Source organism: Typopeltis vanoorti, chromosome 25 (assembly GCF_054136105.1).
Source record: "Typopeltis vanoorti isolate ZY-2024b chromosome 25, IOZ_Tvanoo_1.0, whole genome shotgun sequence".
NCBI classification, from domain to species: Eukaryota; Metazoa; Arthropoda; class Arachnida; order Uropygi; family Thelyphonidae; genus Typopeltis; species Typopeltis vanoorti.
This window is the reverse complement of record NC_143573.1, coordinates 37,961,819-37,981,888: the sequence shown is the minus strand read 5'-3', so window position 1 is coordinate 37,981,888 and position 20,070 is coordinate 37,961,819. Positions and strand designations below refer to the sequence as shown.

General features: G+C 35.9%; 1 protein-coding gene across 4 annotated transcripts in view; it reads right to left on the bottom strand.

The window, feature by feature from the left end:
* Positions 1–14,296, bottom strand: part of LOC150092672 (FGFR1 oncogene partner 2 homolog) — a 54,306-nt gene extending 40,010 nt beyond the window's left edge. Inside the window, exons 1-2 of one of the 4 annotated variants that reach the window (XM_090414501.1) lie at positions 14,145–14,296; positions 1,941–2,098 (exon numbers count right to left, since the gene is read on the bottom strand). In XM_090414501.1, coding sequence (XP_090270627.1) covers positions 1,941–2,075 — 135 coding nt within the window. In that variant the 5' untranslated portion in view covers positions 2,076–2,098; positions 14,145–14,296. Of the gene's footprint in view, positions 1–1,940; positions 2,099–13,159; positions 13,574–13,865; positions 14,098–14,144 lie in introns of those variants that run through there. The other 3 variants (XM_090414503.1, XM_090414500.1, XM_090414502.1) reach the window with 3 other exon arrangements.
* Positions 14,297–20,070: the final 5,774 nt, after the last annotated feature.

Genomic DNA, 20,070 nt, shown 5'->3' with positions numbered 1-20,070 from the left:
GTTTAGGGCTTTGTCCTTGTATGGGACGTGACCATTAACATATCTTCTGAGACTGTCCACCTGATAAGCATTGACAATTTATATTTTAACTGTGCCAGCCAATACCGAGGATAGATGAGACTCTTATCCAGGATGGCTCTCTCAGAATGATAGACAATAATTAAACTATAATAAAATCTAATCTCTGTTCACTAAATTCTTACATGCAGTCATGGTCCGCTTTGTTTAATCATACACGTGGGTTCTTGTCACTAAGTTCGATAGTAATTTTATGAGTGGCTGTTTGAATTCATATTCTAAATCAGATCAGGCACGTATTAAGAAACATATTTATTAATAAAAGAAATTATACAAGCATGCATTGCTACTAAGTAATCTGAATCATTCTCAAGTAAGATCTTTGGTTCAATACTACTAAACAAAATACATGAACAAATTTGCTTGGACCACCTCTATATGCAACTTAACATTAACTTATTAACACTTATCACACTTTCTACACTCACGTGGTCACTAGTTATATTATTTAACACATTACTACTAATTCATACAAATAAAAACATGGCCTTTCTAGGCAGACAGTTCTCAAACAAAATGGGCCTATGCCAAGTTGTAGACAGTTCCTAAAGTTCCATAAAATAAGTCCACTACACAAAACTGTTCCTTAGAAAGCATATAATTCCTCAACTGAAAAATATATCACAAGCGTCTACGTTACCATCACTGGAATGATACTCAATGTTTTCTTCTGCCTTGTCTAGAACATCAAGGCTTCTTCTCAGTCTGCTATCCATCTGGTCACCTACTACAAACTGTACGGCCGGATTCTCCGTGGGAAGGAAGATATGGCTCAGGAGCTTAGCCAGAACGGACGCCATCTACTTGGTTCTTCTGTCGCACGACATAACACAGCTATCCTAGTCCAAGGAAATAGCTAGCCCTACTTGGTACTACGACAGATGCCTTATACCTCCCACGACCACCTGGAACTTCTCCGCAGGTGCGGACTGGACCAACATCCGAGCGATCAGGAAACCGGAACCAAAAAGCCTCGAGTGGGGGTTGCTTGACCCTTTTGTTTTCATTCTCTTCTCAACAATCGCGATGCCCGCCAACGCGGTCACGTGGGTTTACGTCATGGCGTCCAGCTCCCTCTATTACATCGCACGTGCGCTTGTGTTTTTCTTGGAAAGTGCTCTGGTTTCTCTTTCTCATAACTTCTCCCCCCCCCCGGTATACGTAACACTGGACGGTCAAAAGGTGACCCCTTGGACTCTGGCTTACGGGTTTTGCCACCTTCATGAAATGGGGTTCTTAAATAAATTTAACACTTTAATTAATTTCTTTATCTGACCCTGATGCATAACAGGTTAGGTCTTACAATTTTCTTTCATTTGTTATACAATTTCTTACTCCTAATTTAGTGTTATATACATAAAATTACCTTTCCAGTATATAGCCAACACACCACATTCTCTGCCTATATTTAAATAAAGTTGTTCCTGAATAATTCATGTTAAATCTTCCTTCTTAGTTTATTCAGGACACAACACAAGAAAGGATCATCTGAGAAATGACTATGTAAGGGGAATGGTGAAATTTACGAACTTAGGAATGAAGATACAGGAGACAAGGTTGAGATGGTTTGGCCATATGAGGAGAAGGGAGGATGAGTATGTGGGAAGAAAGGTCATGCAAATGGATGTGCAGGGGAGGAGGAAGTGTGGGCAGCCAAAGAAGAGATGGAGGGAACTGGTGGAGGAGGACTTGAGGATGAAAAACTTGGATGTGGTTTCAGCTCTAGACAGAAGGATGTGGAGACTCACTAAAAACAGCAACACTTCTTAAGTGGGGTTAGCTGCAGAAGAAGGAAGGAATTGCTTTATCTAAAAAAAAAGATTTATTTTTAATCAATTTTTGTAAAAAGTCTAAATACAAACCTGTTTCATTGTTTGCACGTTATTATTAACAGACTGAGCCTGAGCTATAAGTGTATCTGCACGACAATCGTGCTCCCGAAGTCGAGTAACAAGGCGCTTAGCATCATTAAGAAGTTGTTGAACTGTCAGAGACATAGCTGACAGTAAAGCCTCAACTTCTATAAGAAAAAAAGGTATGGAAACAAAAAAAAAACAAAACTCGTTAATTTATATAAGTTATTTTAAGAAAGCAATTTCAGATAACTAGCAATATATTGAAGGCATTTTATTATATTAACTAAATAAAGTCAATAACACTGACTGAATTTCTAATTCAGTGAGCATAACATTCAACACATACAAGACTTATGTTGCTCTCTCATGGTAAACTTATTTTGGTTAAACTCAAAACATTCAGAGAAAAGGATTTCTAAACATTAGGTTATTCAAATCTCATATATATGGGATTTAAAAAAAATAATATATAAGGATTTGCATAGCACAGCAAGGACATCACATACAAGATTCATTGGCCAATACAAATCTGCTACAAATCAAAGTACTGCTGAACTGTTTAAAAAAGTTCAGCAGTACTTTGTCATCTAATTTTTGATTTTGAGAGAATGACACAGTATCCCAAAATTTTTTGACAATTACTCAAGAATAATGACTAAAGACTATGCAGAAATAGTTTAATAGTTTCTAGATTCTATTCAAGGTAGTGACGATGATGAATGTTTATCAGAAATCAACATCATCAAATTCCTGCCATGTACCCTTAAGGGGTATACAGGATATGATAGTACTACATGAAAAATTTACATCATTACTAACTTCCTATCTACAATTTTCCTCCAAATCAGTCTATTACTTGTCAAGACTCCAACATTATCAGATCTTATATTTCTATCGTCTAAGGCACTTTGTACCATATCAATCCATCTATATCTTGGTCTTCCTCTGGGTCGTATTCCTGCCACCCTGGCGGAGAACACTTGTTTTGCCAATCTTTCCTCACCCATTCTGTGACATTCTGTCTCATTAAGTGACCATACCACCTGAGATTAGCTCTGCTAACTTATTCCTGGATGCTGACAATGTCAAGTTCATTCCTAATATCCTCATTTTTAATATGATATTGCCATTGATGCCAGCTTTCCATTCGCATTGCCAGGTTCTCCATTCACAACACAGTTGACATTTTCAACAATTCTGCCTATTTTCATTGTCTTTGTATTGCTGACCTTCATACCATATCTATTACAACAGTAATTCAATTTAGTCAGGGAATCTTGCAGACTTGTAGCAGATTTATTCAGAAGTATAACATCGCCTGCATAAAGCAAAGAGCTGACATTAACATCTCCAATTTTGATATCAGGTTTAATACCACTTTCCATACCAGTTTGTTCTTCACCAAGCTTTTCTTCCACAATTCTTCTCAACCGTTTCTCAAGTATACTAGCATAAATCTTACCAGGAACACTCAGTAGGGAAATACCTCTGTAATTCTCACATTCAGTTTATCAGAAATTGATTGTGTTATTACAGTCTTTAAAAAGAGTATATGGATGGTGGACAGTTAAGTAGAGCAATTCTTATGAAACCTACAGAAGAGATACAAGGAAGAAACAATATCTGTGAGAGCAAATGGAATAAATCTCTGAGAGGGAGGATCATCAATTCAGCAAGAAGCCATCTTCTGGATAGGGGAAAATATCTGGAGGAAGGGACTGGTAGAATACCACAAATACATGAATAGTATTACAAGGTTGGGCAGATTTCGAATTTATATAATAACAGTTGCACATGAGGAATGATTAGCTGTATATATATATTTTTTTTTAATATATCTGACCCACACAAGAAAGATCACAAGACCTATAGCAGAGTGCCAAGTGTGGGCAAGAAGATAAGAAGAAAGGAGGAATCCGTTTATCCTTTTTTGAACAAACAACTGAATCGGTCAGTTTCAAGATGGACTGTAAAAGGGTGTTGGATAGCACTGGTTCTTGTTTTTTGGAGGAAAGTGGAGAAATACTAGTGGGCAAAACAGAGGCCATGAAAGTATCTGTAGAAGAGGCATAAACTGAATGTCTATAAGAGAGGGATTGAAGTGGATATGTGAGAGAGGGGAATCATTAACTGGATTGCCCTCTTCTTGATCGAATCAAGCAATCTTAGGGAGGACTTTTGTGCACCAACCCAAATATGAGAGCAACATTCCATGACTGGATGGATTTGAAATTTGTATAGAGTTAGCAGCTGCAAAATAGTGTCTTGTGTGAAAAAATACAAATTTCTGGCAGTTGCAGAGACTATAGTTAAAATGTGTTTGTGCCAGCAAAGGTTGGAGGTATAGGTTAGTCCAAGAAGGGAAATCTGATTGTGTTTGGATATCTGTTTGGTAAGGGGGAGAGTTTGTCAAATGAAAAGGAAGAATGGAGTGTACTGTAATCAGCTAAGCTATAGATAGGATTGGAGGTCTGTGAGATCAGGTCATTTATATACGAGGAAGAGAGTGGGTGAGAGAACAGAACCCTGGGGAACTCCTGCATTGGTGGGGAAATCTAAGGAGAGGACCCTATCCACCATGACACACAATGAGAGACAAGTGAGAAAGTTGACAAACTAGTTGCAGAGTGTGGAAGGTGGACCACAGGATGGAAGATTGAATAAGTAGGCCCATGTGCCAAACAAAATCAAATGCCTTTGAAATGTTGGAGGCAACCACGTGAGTTTTTTTTCCAAATTTTTTCATGGCTTCAGTCTAGAGGTGGGTAGTGAAAGCTAGAAAACTGGCTGTAGATTGTAAGTGGAATCCGTACAGCTGGTCACTGGTTAGTTGGCAAGTCTCTAGGTGGTTCAAGAGTTGATTATTAATGACCTTCTCCATAATTTTAGAAAGAACAGAAGTGAAAGCAACTGGATGGTAATTCATTGGTAGACTTTCATCAATCACCTTTCTTTGAGATGGGTTGGATGTGAGCCCATTATTTCCATTTTGTAGGGTACACGCAGATTGAAGAGACAATACACGATAGCTGTTAGTGATGAGGCACAAGCTTTTAACACAATAGGGGCTTACCATCAGGACCAAATGTCTTGTGTTCAGGTTATTAAGGATTCTTCAGATATTTTTCTGGTGGATGATTATTGGCAACATGGAGAGAGAGCAATTCTTGGCAGAGTGGAGGGAACTTTGTTCAGGTCATCTGTCATTTGGGAGAGTTTACAGTATCTGGCTGTTTCAAAGTCTGATTTGGATTTGGTGATGATTCTTTTACAGCTATTGAGAGCTGCAGTATAGGCAAAATGAGCAACTGGAGTTTTGGTCTTTAGCCATTTGTGGTATGCAGAAGTTTTTTCTTTTACTGCTTTGCAACATTTTTTTGAGAAAAAACAGGATGATGGTTGTGAATTTGGAGTGGAATAAGGGATGAATGCCACAGTTCCTGTGAGAATTATTTCTGTTATTTGGTCTGAGCAGGTGTTTGGATCAGAAGTACTGAAGCAGTATTCAGACAGTGGTAAAGAGGAATATAAGTCAAGGAAGTCATCCCATTTGATACTTTACTAGTGCCAAAGGACATAACTGGGGTGATGTTCTATGGCAAAAGAGACTTGTTTGAGGTTGTGATCTGAGTTACCAAGAAAATTGACATCCTCATCCACTTGGATAAAGATGTCAATTTTCAACTGGATGGTAATTCGTTCGTAGATATTTATCATTGGATGTCAGCCTATTTCTATGTTGTCGGGTGCGTAGATTGAAGAGACAATACACGATAGCTGTTAGTGATGGAGCACAAGCTTTTAACACAATAGGGGCTTACCATCAGGATCAAATGCCTTGTGTTCAGGCTATTAAGGATTCTTCAGATATTTTTCTGGTGAAAGATTATTAGTGACATGGAGAAAGCACTCGGAAGACCCCGTAACCTCTAGAGAGCGCATCCCCTGGATGGCAGATAGGAGAGCCCACCCGATATGGTGGAGTGGTCCGAATATGTTGAATAAGGACTCGTGAACCAACAGGGCTATCATCTTGATAGCAAGGGCAGTGGCTTTCCCATGGTCCCCCTAGCTGGGTCTATTCTCTCTCTTCCCTCTTCTTTGTGGTAGGCCCCCTTGCTCTTTAATCTTTCCTATATGGCATTCCTCGCCCAACTCTTGTAACTCACAACCCTAATGCTATTAGAGTAATCAAGGGCTATGGATCATTCTATTTCTATCTCTGTGTCTTCTCTTTAAAATTCCTTCCTACCACTTTCAGGCCTCAAGATGGCAGCCCCATCACCAAGCTAGACTGCAGATGGCCAGTAACCCTCTAAGTCAAAATTTTAACCCACTAAAAAGACTCATGAAGACAGTAAACAGACAGACTTTTTTGGTAACAAACCAGCTTGGAATAAGGATTCGAGAAGAAAATTATCGAAAAAAAAAAAAAAAAAGCAGAAATACACCTATTGGAATATAGCTTCCTGGAATGTGAGAGGTATCCACCAGAAAATCATAGAACTGGACCAAGCACTAGAAGAAAGAAATGTAAAAATAGCAGTATTACAGAATCTAAAAAAAAGCAAAGAGGAACAGACGAAACTGAAAATTACATCTATATATACAGTGGGGTAAAAGCAGAAGAGAGAGCTAAATCTGGTGTAATTATCTTTCTGCATAAATCTCTTAGAAACAATATAATCCATTACAACTTTTGAAGTGATAGAATAATAGAAATAAGAATTAAAATAGACAGAGGCTATATGACAGTAATTGGAACTTATGCACCTGAAGAAGGAAAAGAGGACTCAGAAAACTTCTACATCCAACTGCAGAACATATTAAATAAGACATATTAAATAATAAGATCACATTTTGGTAATAGGAGATCTCAATGCAAGAATTGGCAATAAACCATATAAACCAAACATAGGAATCTGAGAACTTAACTGTAATAGAAATGGAAATAAATTAAAAGATTTTACTATAAGCAATAACCTTAAAATAATGAACACCTTCTTCAAACATAAAGACATCCACAGTTACACCTAGGAAGCAAGAGACACAAGAAGCATTATTGATTACATAATCGGCAATATCAAAATGTCAGAAATTATAATAGATACAAGAGTATACAGAGGATCTGAAATAGAATCAGATCATTACATTTTAATTGGAAAAATAAAATGGGAACCAAGATGGAAAACAACAAAAAAGCACAAGGAAAATCTAAATTTTGAATCCTTCACAGTTAGACTTTTGGATGACAATAGTATTAAAGACTTGTACCAAAAAAGAATAAAGAACTGGATGACAAGTATAAAACAAAATCAGAACAGAAGAAGAATAGTCAAACCTAAAAACCATAATGACAAAAGCTGCAAAAGAAAGTTTAGGAACAAAGAAAAAGTTGAAAAGAAAAAGAGGCCTTAGGGACTGGGATGATGAAATTAAATGCATTAAAGAAAAGAAAAAACATATAAAAACTGGCTCAACTTAAAAACAATAGAATCAAAAATCGAATATAGCAGAAAAAAAAAATAATAGCAAAAGCAGCATGCAGGAGAATAAACAGAAACAGATGGAACAATTTTGTAACAAAATTAGAGAGAGACTGTATGTTCAAAAGACCTAATGCATATAAAATCCTCAAAGATATAAGCAATGAAACTAGAGATAAAGCAGATATTAATACCATTAAAATAGAAACATGGCAAAATTATTACCAAGATCTATGGTATGATGAAAATAGAAAATTACCCTTTGTAAACATCTCAGATAACTTGGAAAACATCACTCTAGAAGAATTAACAGAAACATTAACCCAAAACAAAACAGGAAAAGCTCCAGGAGAAGACAATATAAAACTTGGAACTTATCAAATATGCAAGACTTGAATTCTCATTCAGGTTACTTAACTTTTATAATATGATCTGGAAAGAAGGAAAATGCCCACAAGATTGGACTAAAGCAATAGTTATCCCCATCTACAAAAAAGGACATAAATCTGATTGTAACAATTATCGTGGAATCAGCTTACTTAGTACCTGTTATAAAGTATATGCAAAAATCTTAGCATATAAACTTAAACATATAGTAGACCTAAAATTAATAGAACAAAATGGATTCAGAAAAGGCAGGTCTTGCATAGACTCTGCATTTACGTTAAAATTATTAATTGAAAAACACAGAGAAATGAACATAGAAACACACACAGCGTTTATAGATTACACCAAAGTATTTGATAAAATTATCAGAGAAAAACTATGGGAAATCTTAGAAGAATGTGAAATACCAAACCAACTCTCTTTAGAGCCTTATATAATATATATCAAGATAATAAAATATCTGTGAAGTACAATAATTCAACATCAAGCTAGAAACCAATAAATACAGGAATACATCAGGGTTGCCCTCTCTCACTGGTTTTATTTAATATATACATAGATAAAATCATAAAAGAATGGAAGATAGTTGGTTATTAATAACCATCTCCATAATCTTAGAGAGAACAGAAAACATAATTGGATGAGTTGGATGTGAGCCAATTTCCATTTTGTAGGGTACATGCAGATTGAATAGGATAGATTGAAGAGACAATACACGATAGCTGTTAGTGATGGGGGCACAAACTTTTAACACAATAGGGGCTTACCATCAGGACCAAATGTCTTGTGTTCAGGTTATTAAGGATTCTTCAGATATTTTTCTGGTGGATGATTATTGGCAACATGGAGAGAGAACAATTCTTGGTGGAGTGGAGGGAACTTTGTTCAGGTCATCAATGCAGAAATTGAAAGAGAAGATGTGATGCCAGTAAGTCAGACCTCTCTTTAGCTGAGGAGAGTGTAGTACCATTCAGATGCAAGATAGTGGTGAAAACCTGGATAGGCAAAATCTGCACCAAATGGCCTTGGCACGATAGCAGAGAGAGAGAGTGACTGTCATTTGGAGAGTTTACAGCAGCTGGCTCTTTTTAAGTCTGATTTGGATTTGGTGATGATTCTTTTACAGCTATTGAGAGCTGCAGTATAGGCAAAATGAGCAACTGGAGTTTTGGTCTTCAGCCATTTATGGTATGCAGAAGTTTTTCCTTTTACTGCTTTGCCACATTGTTTTGAGAAAAAACAGGATAGTGGTTGTGAATTTGGAGTGGAATAAGGGATGAATGCCACAGTTCCTGTGAGAATTATTTCTGTTATTTGGTCTGAGCAGGTGTTTGGATCAGAAGTACTGAGGCAGTATTCAGACAGTGGTAAAGAGGAATAGAAGTCATGGAGGTCATCCCATTTGAACTTTACTAGTGCCGAAGGATGTGCCAGTGGATGGTGATGTTACCAATTATATATTTGGTTTAATCCTTTATACAAGCATAAGCTTGCAAGTGAAGTATTTTCAGAACTGGGGCAACTCATGGCAAAGATGTTCTCATCACTTGCCTTAGTATCCCATAATGCAAAGCACATCTCCTTGCAGACATGTATAATGCTATGCATTAAGGGAAGGGTCACTACCCAGACCAGTTTCCCTGTTTAAGTGCTGGGTTACCTCTCCAAAAACTCGTGAGATCACCCCACTTGCTAGGTGGTGGGCTCACCCCACCACCACCAAGCAGAGCCACTCATATTTCATCTCAGTGGAGGAAACAGCAACAGCCGTGCCTCAGTTAACTTCATGGGCTACAGCATTGCCATTCGTTACCCTTCCCCTTCCCTCCAGGACCTAGGTGACAGCAATAGCCGAGCCTCAGTTAAAACTTCATGGGCTACAGCATTACCATTCATCACCCAAGCTTCCAACCGGTTTCGAGCTTTATTGCGGTCTCATCAGTGGGAGTCAGAACCAGAGGTGGTGAAACTAAGGTGGAAGTAATGGAGAAGTCACATTTCCCTATATGAGTTGCCAAAAGGTGTCATATCTTATTATTAAAATTCTCTGGATTAGAGATAAGTTTTTATTATTATTATTATTATTATTATTATTTGACACCTCCAGGGAGTCCAAGACTCATTGAGGGAGGGCACCTACTCTCCAACTACACCACTCAATCTCATCCGCCCATCATCCACCAATCGCATCCTCTACACCATCTACTGTCCACCACCAATATTTTCACAGACAATCACAAACATCCATGCCCACGGCAGGATTCAAACCCACAGCCTTTTAGCTGGAGAGCGGATACGCTAACCACTCGGCCAACGAGGCCGGCTTGTTGATGGAAGTTTTTTCACTTGGCTATGCTACTAATTATATATTTGGTTTAATCCTTTATCCAAGTGTAAACAAACAAAGTTTTCACCTGAAGTATTTTCAGGACTGGGACAACTCGTGGCAAAGGTGGCATAAATTCTCATCACTTCTGTGGCAAAAGAGACTGGTATGAGGTTGTGATGTGAGTTCCTAAGAAAATTGACATCCTCATCCACTTGGAAGGGAAGCATGTTAGGAAAAAGATCAGATGTGCTGGCAAATTGGAGGAGGTTGTCAGGTATTATGTTAGTGAGATTAATGATCTGTAGTTGGTCAAACAAGCAGAGATACCGAGGTGTTTAAAACTGGAGAAGGGAAGTTAATTTGAGTTGTTCACATTGAAGTCCCCAAGAAAGGTGATCTATTAGGTTATTCCAAATATAGAAAGTCCAACTTTAGTGATAGTTGAAGAGGTTGGAGTTGTTAACAAAGTTTGGAGAGAGTTTAGTAGAGAAATTTTCACCTGGGATTCTAATTAGAATAGTAATTCTGGTTTAGATAAGTGTAGGTGATGGTGCACATCATTTTCAACATGGAGAGAACTGCTGTTTAGGCTTTGGATGTTGGTGACATGGATGTGAAAACTTTTTTTTTTTTTTGGTACACCATCACCTACATTTATCATTGGTGGGTTGTTTCAGCGTTTTTCATATTAGTTTTGTCGTTCATGATATTTTGAGGTTTCTTTTGTGTTTTGCAGTTTTCTGTTGGATTTTTTTTTGTTTTTTGTGGTTTTGGGAAAGAATTTTTTTTTTATATTCATGGTTTTGGAATGGATTTTTTTTTTTAATGATTTTCAAAATGGATTTATTTTTATTATTTTTGAAATGGTTTTTTTTTTTATTTTTATGATTTCTGGAATGGATTTTTTTTTGTTTATTTATAATTTTCTGGGTTGGATTTTTATTGTTTTTTTATGCTTTTTGGATGGATTTTTTTGTTTTATGTTTTTCAGGTTTGATTTTTTTGTTTTATGTTTTTCAGGTTTGATTTTTTTTCTGATTTTTGGATTGGATTTTTATTTTTATTTTTGAGGGTGTTTGTTTGATTTTATGATTTTCTAGGTTGAATTTTTTTTACTTTTTTTTTGCTGAATTTCTTGTATTTTTTATTTTTTTGATGAAATTTTGTGTACTGTTTTTGTGTGAGAATTTTTGTCATAGTAAAATTGCATTTTTTTAGGTTATGATCCACTGTATGTGGTGAGGATGAGAAAAAAGGAAATAGGGCATGCAATGAGGGGTAACAGATTTGCAGACATACTGGCCATGCAGAGAGAACCTGGTTTCCTTTATATGTGACCTCAACAATTCCCCCCCCCCAGCAGCAACTGTACTTCGTCTCCCTCTAGTCATGAACTAGCAAAATAAAGTGGCTGTAGGATTCGACACTAGGTGATTGGGCAAAGTAGAATGGATATCAATTTAATATGGCAAAAGTGTGAGGTTATGCATTGAGAGATAAAAAGATTACTAGTTGTGCTGCATATTGATAGAACTATACTGCAGGAAATTGATTCATCTATCAATTGATTTGAGGTGTTGGAAAGAGTTGAAGTTTAGAGAGCCTACTGCAAAAATGGCTAAAATAGCACATTGGTTTACTTGGTTACCCAAGAACACCTGATCAGATTAAGCAGGTTATTGTACTTCTTTATAAGGTCTTGGTGAGATCCCATCTTGAATACTGTGCATAGATCTGGTCGCCTGGGTTTTTTATGGATGAGGTGGAGAGGTTCTGGAGCCAAGATGGTGGCAGGTCTATGGAATACAACTTATGAGGATAGGTTGAAGATTTCTGGCTTAAAGAAATTTGACAGACATCAAATGAGTGGCATGATTGAGACATACAAATTATTGAAAGATTTTTACAAGATTAATGCGGAGAAAATTTTTCCAAACAGGTCTGCTGGTGAGAGAACAAGTGTGCACCCTTGAATATTAAGAAGAGTATAGTTACAGGTGTGTGAGGACTATATTATTTACTTGGAGAGTGGTGAATGAGTGGAATAAGTTACCAAATCAAATTTTGTTGCGAGTGCCTTGACTGTGAATGAATTCAAAACAGAGTATGATACATATTGCACAAATGTTGGATAGTGCTTTGCCTAATGTCTAGGGCCTCCTGTGATGAGTAAGGACTCCGTGGAGTTGTCCATGTAGTAATAATAATCTTTAATAATAACTCCACATCCAATATAACTTATAGTTGAGGGAAAAAACGTTTTAGTTTGTTTAGTTCTTAATCATGTTATATTCCTTATGTATTTATTAAAATGCCTATCAACTAATAAGTTACACAAGCTTCTCTGAGGAAAAAAAAAATCTTCTATAAACAGTTCCATGCCTTACACAGGATTTCAAATCCATGGTCGTTGCAGTAAGCAAGCAATACTTCTGCCAATTAAGCCACTGGGACAGATGGTTTTTAACATTTTTCTGCTTACCCATCATACACATTTCCCAAGTGCACTTTTATGTGGACTTAGCAAACTACTTGCATTTAAATCAAAATCATCTATATGCAACATACCAACTCAAACTCTTTATACCTAGATACATTGCATTTAGTCCTATGAACTGACCTGCTTGTGAACATATTTTTATATAATTATTAACATGCCAGTAACTAGGTAAGCTTTCAAATCCTACTGAAAGGTTTGTTTACGATGATTATTATTTCTCAATAAGTATAAAAAGTTATAGGGGCAAAACTAATTGACTACAGACATTCAATTTTTATGAAATGAAAAATTAGTTAATTCTCAGAAATTATTTCATGAACATATTCCAGATGTATACATTTAAACAACTGTTGTTAAAAACATATTCCCAGGCAATCATCAATTATAATAAACATGAAATAATGTCATGAACAATATGTTTCAATTAACTTATCTGGCTGGCTACTAACATATTTGCTATGTATTTGGTTAAAGATGTCAACAGTCTAGGGGAAAAAAATAATAAAATTTTACTACTACTTACAATATATGTATCACAATCAGTAACAGTCAGTATCACATTTCATTATTCAATGCTGAATATTTGCAACAAATTCTAACTGGCAGAGAGTCTGTAATTCAACTTTCAACAAGTCATCATCATCATCACACCTTTCATGTAGCTTGCTGAATTCCTAATTACAAATGTTGAACCATAACTCACCATGACACTAAGAGAATTTCTGTGACACAATTTCTGAATGCATATTAACAGACATTAACTAGATGCACTTCAATCAGTTCCTTGATGTCATTTGTATTTCGATTATTAATGCTTTAGCATGCAGTATAAACTGGACCTTCCATAACAGTTCGTTATAAACTAGTGGCACAACTTTTAGAAAAGTAGTCTTATGAGATTTTATACTAAAGCAAATACAATTTTAGAAACATTATCTGAAAAAAAAATCTTTTTGAAAGAAATGGTTTAAAAAAAAAGCAAAAGATTTTGGAGAAACATATGTATCAAGAAAAATAATTCGAATAAAAAAAAAACGGTATGCATTCCTTCAAATATATTTTCAAATATTAATTTAAAACCCCTCTTCCATAAGTAGTGTTTTCACAGATTTATCTTTAGGGAAAACAGTTCTTATTTTGGATATATATATATATATATATTTTTTTTCTTTTTTTCTAAGAACTTTATCTGAAACACAATCGGAGATCGTATCACACTGCACACTTACTATTTGCTAAAAAGAATAAAAATTCCATGCCTTTTGCAGATCTATACATGAAAGATGCGACACTGTTTAAACCATCCAAATTATTAGGCTTAAAGTTTACATTATTAGTTATACCCTCTTGTGACAGTTTGTGCAGCAAAAATTTTTGCATTCAGCCTTTTTTTCGCCTTTTTACATTTAATAGAATGCAATTGTGCATATTACTTTACTATTAATATTAAATTATAAAGCATAAACTCAGTAAGAACTGTAAAAATATTTATTTAAGTAGAACCTCACCAAAGTAGTAGAAGCATCAGCTGGAAGAACGGTAGCAGGTCACACACGGTCTTTCACCTTTCCATAGATAACTCAGCACATGACAGCAAACCTGCAAGTTAGGCAAAACTGACTGCACGATCAAATTTCCAAGTTATTACAGTACGCCTAGTTTCTAAATTTGCTTATTGGATAAAATTGATAAATTGATTGATAAGAAATAGCTTTATTTTCATTTGATAATTATTTACCTAAAGAGTACCATACTCCTATTGGGGAACAACATAGGCGTTAGCTGATTTTTTTTTTTTTTTTTTTTTTTGGAAGAGTACCATACTTTTCTAAAACAATTTGTAAAAACTTAAAGTGAAAAATAACCAAATTACCAAATGAATAACATTTCCATACATTTATATTAATTTCAGAACACTTGCAAAGATAAACATAAATAACCATATAACCACCAAAGAAAAAAAGACAAAAAACTACTTCGTGCTACTTAAAATATTTTACTTAAGTTCACCACTTGTTATATATATATATATGTTAAAGATACCAAGCTATTTTAAACCTGGTTTTACTCCATTTCCCAAGTAAGCAAACAGACAAATAAGTCAAGTTTGCGCCTGCACGTAATGCAAGTCTAGCTGACCCTACAGGTAGTGCAAGACCAAGATAACTCATGGTAAAAGTAGAATAAGCTCTGATCACTAATCTTAATATTTACCCCTAATGCAAACCACATCTCCTGGAGGAGATGTATGATGCTTTGTATTAAAGGCAAGGGGCCACTACCCAGACCGGTTTCGACCTTTATTGAGGTCTCATCGGTGGGAGCCAGGCTAGAAATATCAAGATTTTAGTAATACAGAGCTTATAAGTATTTTACCAGAACGAGTTACCATAAGGTGTTTTAACCTGATTAAATAAAAATCTCAGGAGGAGATATAAATGTAGAAAGTGTTTTACCTTGGGTATAATAAATGTTAAAGGTAGTGGCCCCTTGCCTTTAATACAAAGCATCATACATCTCCTCCAGGAGATGTGCTTTGCATTATGGGTAAATATTAAGATTAGTGATCAGAGCTTATTCTACTTTTACCATGAATTATCTTGGTCTAGCACTACCTGTAGGGTCAGCTAGACTTGCATTACGTGCAGGCGCAAACTTGACTTATTTGTATGTTTGCTTACTTGGGAAATGGAGTAAAACCAGGTTTAAAATAGCTTGGTATCTTTAACATTTATTATACCCAAAGTAAAATACTTTTTACATGTGTGTGTGTGTGTGTGTGTGTGTGTGTGTGTGTGTGTGTGTGTGTGTGTGTGTGTGTGTGTGTGTGTGTGTGTGTGTGATAATCGGCTTTTACTCGGTTGTTGTGATACATTTTAAAAAACATAGATTTAATGACTAAAAACAGAGATTATTATTATTATTATTATTATTATTATTATTATTATTATTATTATTATTATTATTATTATTATTATTATTATTATTATTTGACACCTCCAGGGAGTCCAAAGACTCATCGAGGGAGAGTGTGCCAACAGCATCGAACGATTGGCCCCCTTTCAACTACTAACCGATAACTTATAAAGATTTTAATAAGAATAATACAACTAGTTTCGGCGTATAACAGCCTTCCTCAGGTATTCTTAAAGGAAAAGAATAGCAATGAACATTGAAGTATCTAAACAAACTGGAAATTACAGGTAAAAATTCCCACACATAATTGATACATAAAAAACGTAGTATTTTTTAAAGTTATTCTAACAGGCGTGCCATTGTTTATTGCAAGTGTGCGTGCAGGCTCGAACGCCGATATTGAATAACTGCAGTATGGCTATCTGGGATGTTATAACTCAAATTGTTGTTTAAGTGGACAAAGTTCAGCAGGATTTCCCTTGATTCTACAATTTTTCTCTCAAACTCATCATCACAGCAAAAGATATTATATATATATATATATATATATATATATATATATATATATATATATATATATATATATATATATATATATATATATATATATATGTGTGTGTGTGTGTGTGTGTGCGTGTGTTGGAAGTTTTTTCTCACTTGGTTAGACTATAATAAATTTAGTTTAATCCTTTATCTGAGTGTAAGCAAACAAAGTTTGCACCTGAAGTATCTTCAGGACTGAGGCAACTCGTGGTAAAGGTAGTCCAAGCTCTCATCACTACTTCTCTTAGTATCTTCCATAATGCAAAGCACATCTCCTCGCGGACATGTATAATGCTATGCATTAAGGGAAGGGCCACTACCCAGACCGGTTTCGACCTTTATTGAGGTCTCGTCAGTGGGAGACAGACCCAGAGTGGTGATACTAAGGTGGAAGTAATGTAGAAATTGCCAAACGTTGTCTCACCTGATTATTAAATTACTCAGCATTTAGAGAAAGATGTTGGAAGATTTTTTCACTTAGTTAGAATATGAAAAATTTAGTTTTATCCTTATATATATATATATATATATATATATATATATATATATATATATATATATATATATATATATATATATATATATATATATATATATATATATATATATATATATATATATATATATATACTAGGGGGATCTTTCCCACTGGCGCCTACGGCACACAACCCCACCGCCCAAGCACCGGGCTGGTAAGCCGGTTCTCCATTGTTTTGAAACGTCCAACAAATTGTTGTCCCATGAAGGCAAACACATTGTTGGACAGTTGAAAGATTTTTTCACTTGGTCAGACTATAATAAATTTAGTTTAATCCTTTATCCAAGTGTGTGCAAACAAAGTTTGCACCTGAAAGTATCTTCAGGACTGGGGTAAAGTGGTATAACACCGGGCGACTCCTTGCAAAGGTGGAGCAAGCTACCAACACCCCTATTTAAGTATCTCCCATAATGCAAAACACATCTCCTTGCGGATATATATAATGTTATGCATTAAGGGAAGGGCCTCTACCCAGACTAGTTTCGACCTTTATTGAGGTCTCTTCAGTGGGATCCAGGCCCAAGTGGAGATACCAAGCTTGCTCCACCTTTGCAAGGAGTCGCCCGGTGTTGTACCACTTTACCGCAGTCCTGAAGATACTTTCAGGCGCAAACTTTGTTTGCACACACTTGGATAAAGGATTAAACTAAATTTATTATAGTCTGACCAAGTGAAAAATAAACTTTGAACATCTTTCTCTAAATCCAGAGTAATTTAATAAAAAGGTAGCACACCGTTTGGCAGCTCCTATAGGAGGAGATGACCTTGCTAATGCTTCTGCCTTGTTATCTCCACTTGGGCCTGGCTCCCACTGAAGAGACTTCAATAAAGCCGCAAGGCCTGTAGTCTGCGTCCATCTATCCACAGCTCATCGTCGAGGACGTTTTTTACTCTATAAAGATGAGAGTCGTTTTAGTCTTTCCTCCGAATCTAGACAACACTTGATCTGCCATGAAAGTGTCATTGCTTACCATCGCGAGAATGGTCTTGAAAGGGAGAAATATGACCGTGCTGGGGTTATGGTGTGGGGAGACATTATGCTTAATGTACGCAATGAACTACAAGTGCTGCAAAAAAACCAAGACTTGTGAACGATATTGCAACGCAATTATTCAACGTCATGTTCGATTGTTCCATGGTGTTGTAGGCGAAGAATTCATTTTTATAGATGACAATGCCATAGCATATCGTACATGAACAGTGGAGATTCTTCTGGAGAGAGGGGATAATAATCAAATCGAGTGGCCAGTCCGCTCCCTCAATCTAGAACCTATAGAACACGTTTGTGACTCAATAGGGAGATGAGCAGCTGCTCGAAAATCCCTTTAGAAAGCAAAGGCTTTATCCTTTCTCTGAAGGAGAAGTGGGTCACCTGCATCAAGAACTACTGAATCACTTTGTAACAAGCAGTGGTGAGCTATGGAAATTTTAACAAAGGGCTCGCATCGTGGAGAAAAAAAAACCGGTCTAACTTAGTCATTGTAGAGCTTCTGACAGATATGATAATTCCTGTAGGATATCAATCATTAATGCTAGATCTTTTAAAAATTCCAAATTGAGATGTCGGTTTAAAAAACCCTTATATTTATTGTTCGATGCAAAATGTTTGCATAAAGCTGGGTAATTTCTCCACAAAGCAAGAGCGGTTAGTAAACTGCAAGCTGCTCATCGTGGTCCAAACGCACGGCCAATCTTTAAAATTTCGAATACCGAGGTCTTTTGCAATTGTATTTAATTCTCGTTGATTTTTTGGTGATGATTGATGAAAGTTATATAATTTATCCAAAAATATTTCAAAATGATTTATTTCTTTAATGTTTTTTATCGAATTGTCTAATGCTAAGTGTGAACGATGAGCGCAATGCCAAATCACAACGTTGGGAAATTTTTGTAGAAGTTTGATTGCAACACCTGATTTGTTTCCTAACATTACACTAGTTCCATCAGAACAAAATGCAATGAAATGATTTTTTATATAGTTATCAGAAAATCCATATGAATTTAAAGTAGCAATTATAATAGAATGTATACATTCCACGGGTATTTTCTAGTTCTACAAGATTATTAAACAAGAAGAACAAGGGGCTCGGAAATTTGAGAAAAATTTAACAAGGGCTCGCGCGAGTCCCTTATAGCTCACCACGGGTAAGAAGCATGGTATGACGCTACTTGAGCTACATTACAGTTCAGAGTGGGCATATTCCATACTGAAACGTCTCTCCATATAGTGTTCGCAAGCACTGTTTATTAATTCCTTAAATACCTTCTTAAGGAATTTGTATCTTTTGCCAAAAACGCATTGTAATTTAATTTACACGCAATTTGTAACAAATATTTTATGTAATATAATTAATTAGTATGCTGGGAAAAAAATTGTGTCCACCTTTGGCTGTAATCTTTTTTTTTTTTTTTTTCATATACAGGTCAAAATGTAGTTCGTCCTTAGGTTTTGGCCACCAGTTTATTTTTGGTGTTTGGAAATTTAGCATCTATCTTCTGACATATGCTAAGCACCATCGACTCTGTCATTAAGTGTATCCATATAATGACATTCTCTCTCACTTCCCCGATCCAATGCCCTGAGTGATACATCTAGTGGAGTGATCCTATAGTGTCTCTTTTTCTGGTTGTTATTATGATCATGCACCCATATGCTGATTGATTGCATTTTTTTCGCCTGAGAGCAATCTCTCTAATTTCTATCATTATGACTCTCATGCAGTTCTCTTATACGATGTGCTTTTCTATATATATGCAGTCATCCCTCGACTTACGTCCAGGTTCAGTTCCATCTGGCACGATTTTGTGATAGGAACTGAGAATGTGCATGAAATTGTGTTTTCTTTCGGGTAAAACTGCAGCTAAAACTAGTGATAGGCTTCGGCAAGCCTTTAATCCAACGGTTTAAGTAAAACCAGGTCTGTGAGTGGTTTTCTCGTTTCAAAAATGAGAATATATCAGTTGAAAAGCAACCACGATGTGACCGAGCCTCGAGAAGCAGAAATGATAAAATCATCGAAAAGGTGTAGCAGGCAATGAATGAAATCGTCAAAAGAGCATTTAGCAAGTTTTTAAAAAGTTGAATTTGTCATGGTCTTCGTGCCAGCGAACAGAAGTTTGCAAATGAACGTGCGAACATTAACTTTTTGTCTGGTTTACTCACAGAGGATAAAAAATCGTGTGAATGTGCCTTTTTTTTTATTCCCACGGAAAAATAAAAGTATGAAGAAGCAGCAATTTATTGATCTGAACGAAGTGAAAGAGAAATCGCTGTCGTCGTAAACAGTTTTTCAGTTGAACAGTTCCACAACTGTTTTCAGCAGTGGATAAAACGTTGGGACAACTGCATCGACTCACATAACCTTGAAAGAGACTAGAATATGGTATAATAAACTTCAATAATTTTTTTGAACAAATTCTGAATGTCTTTGGGTACA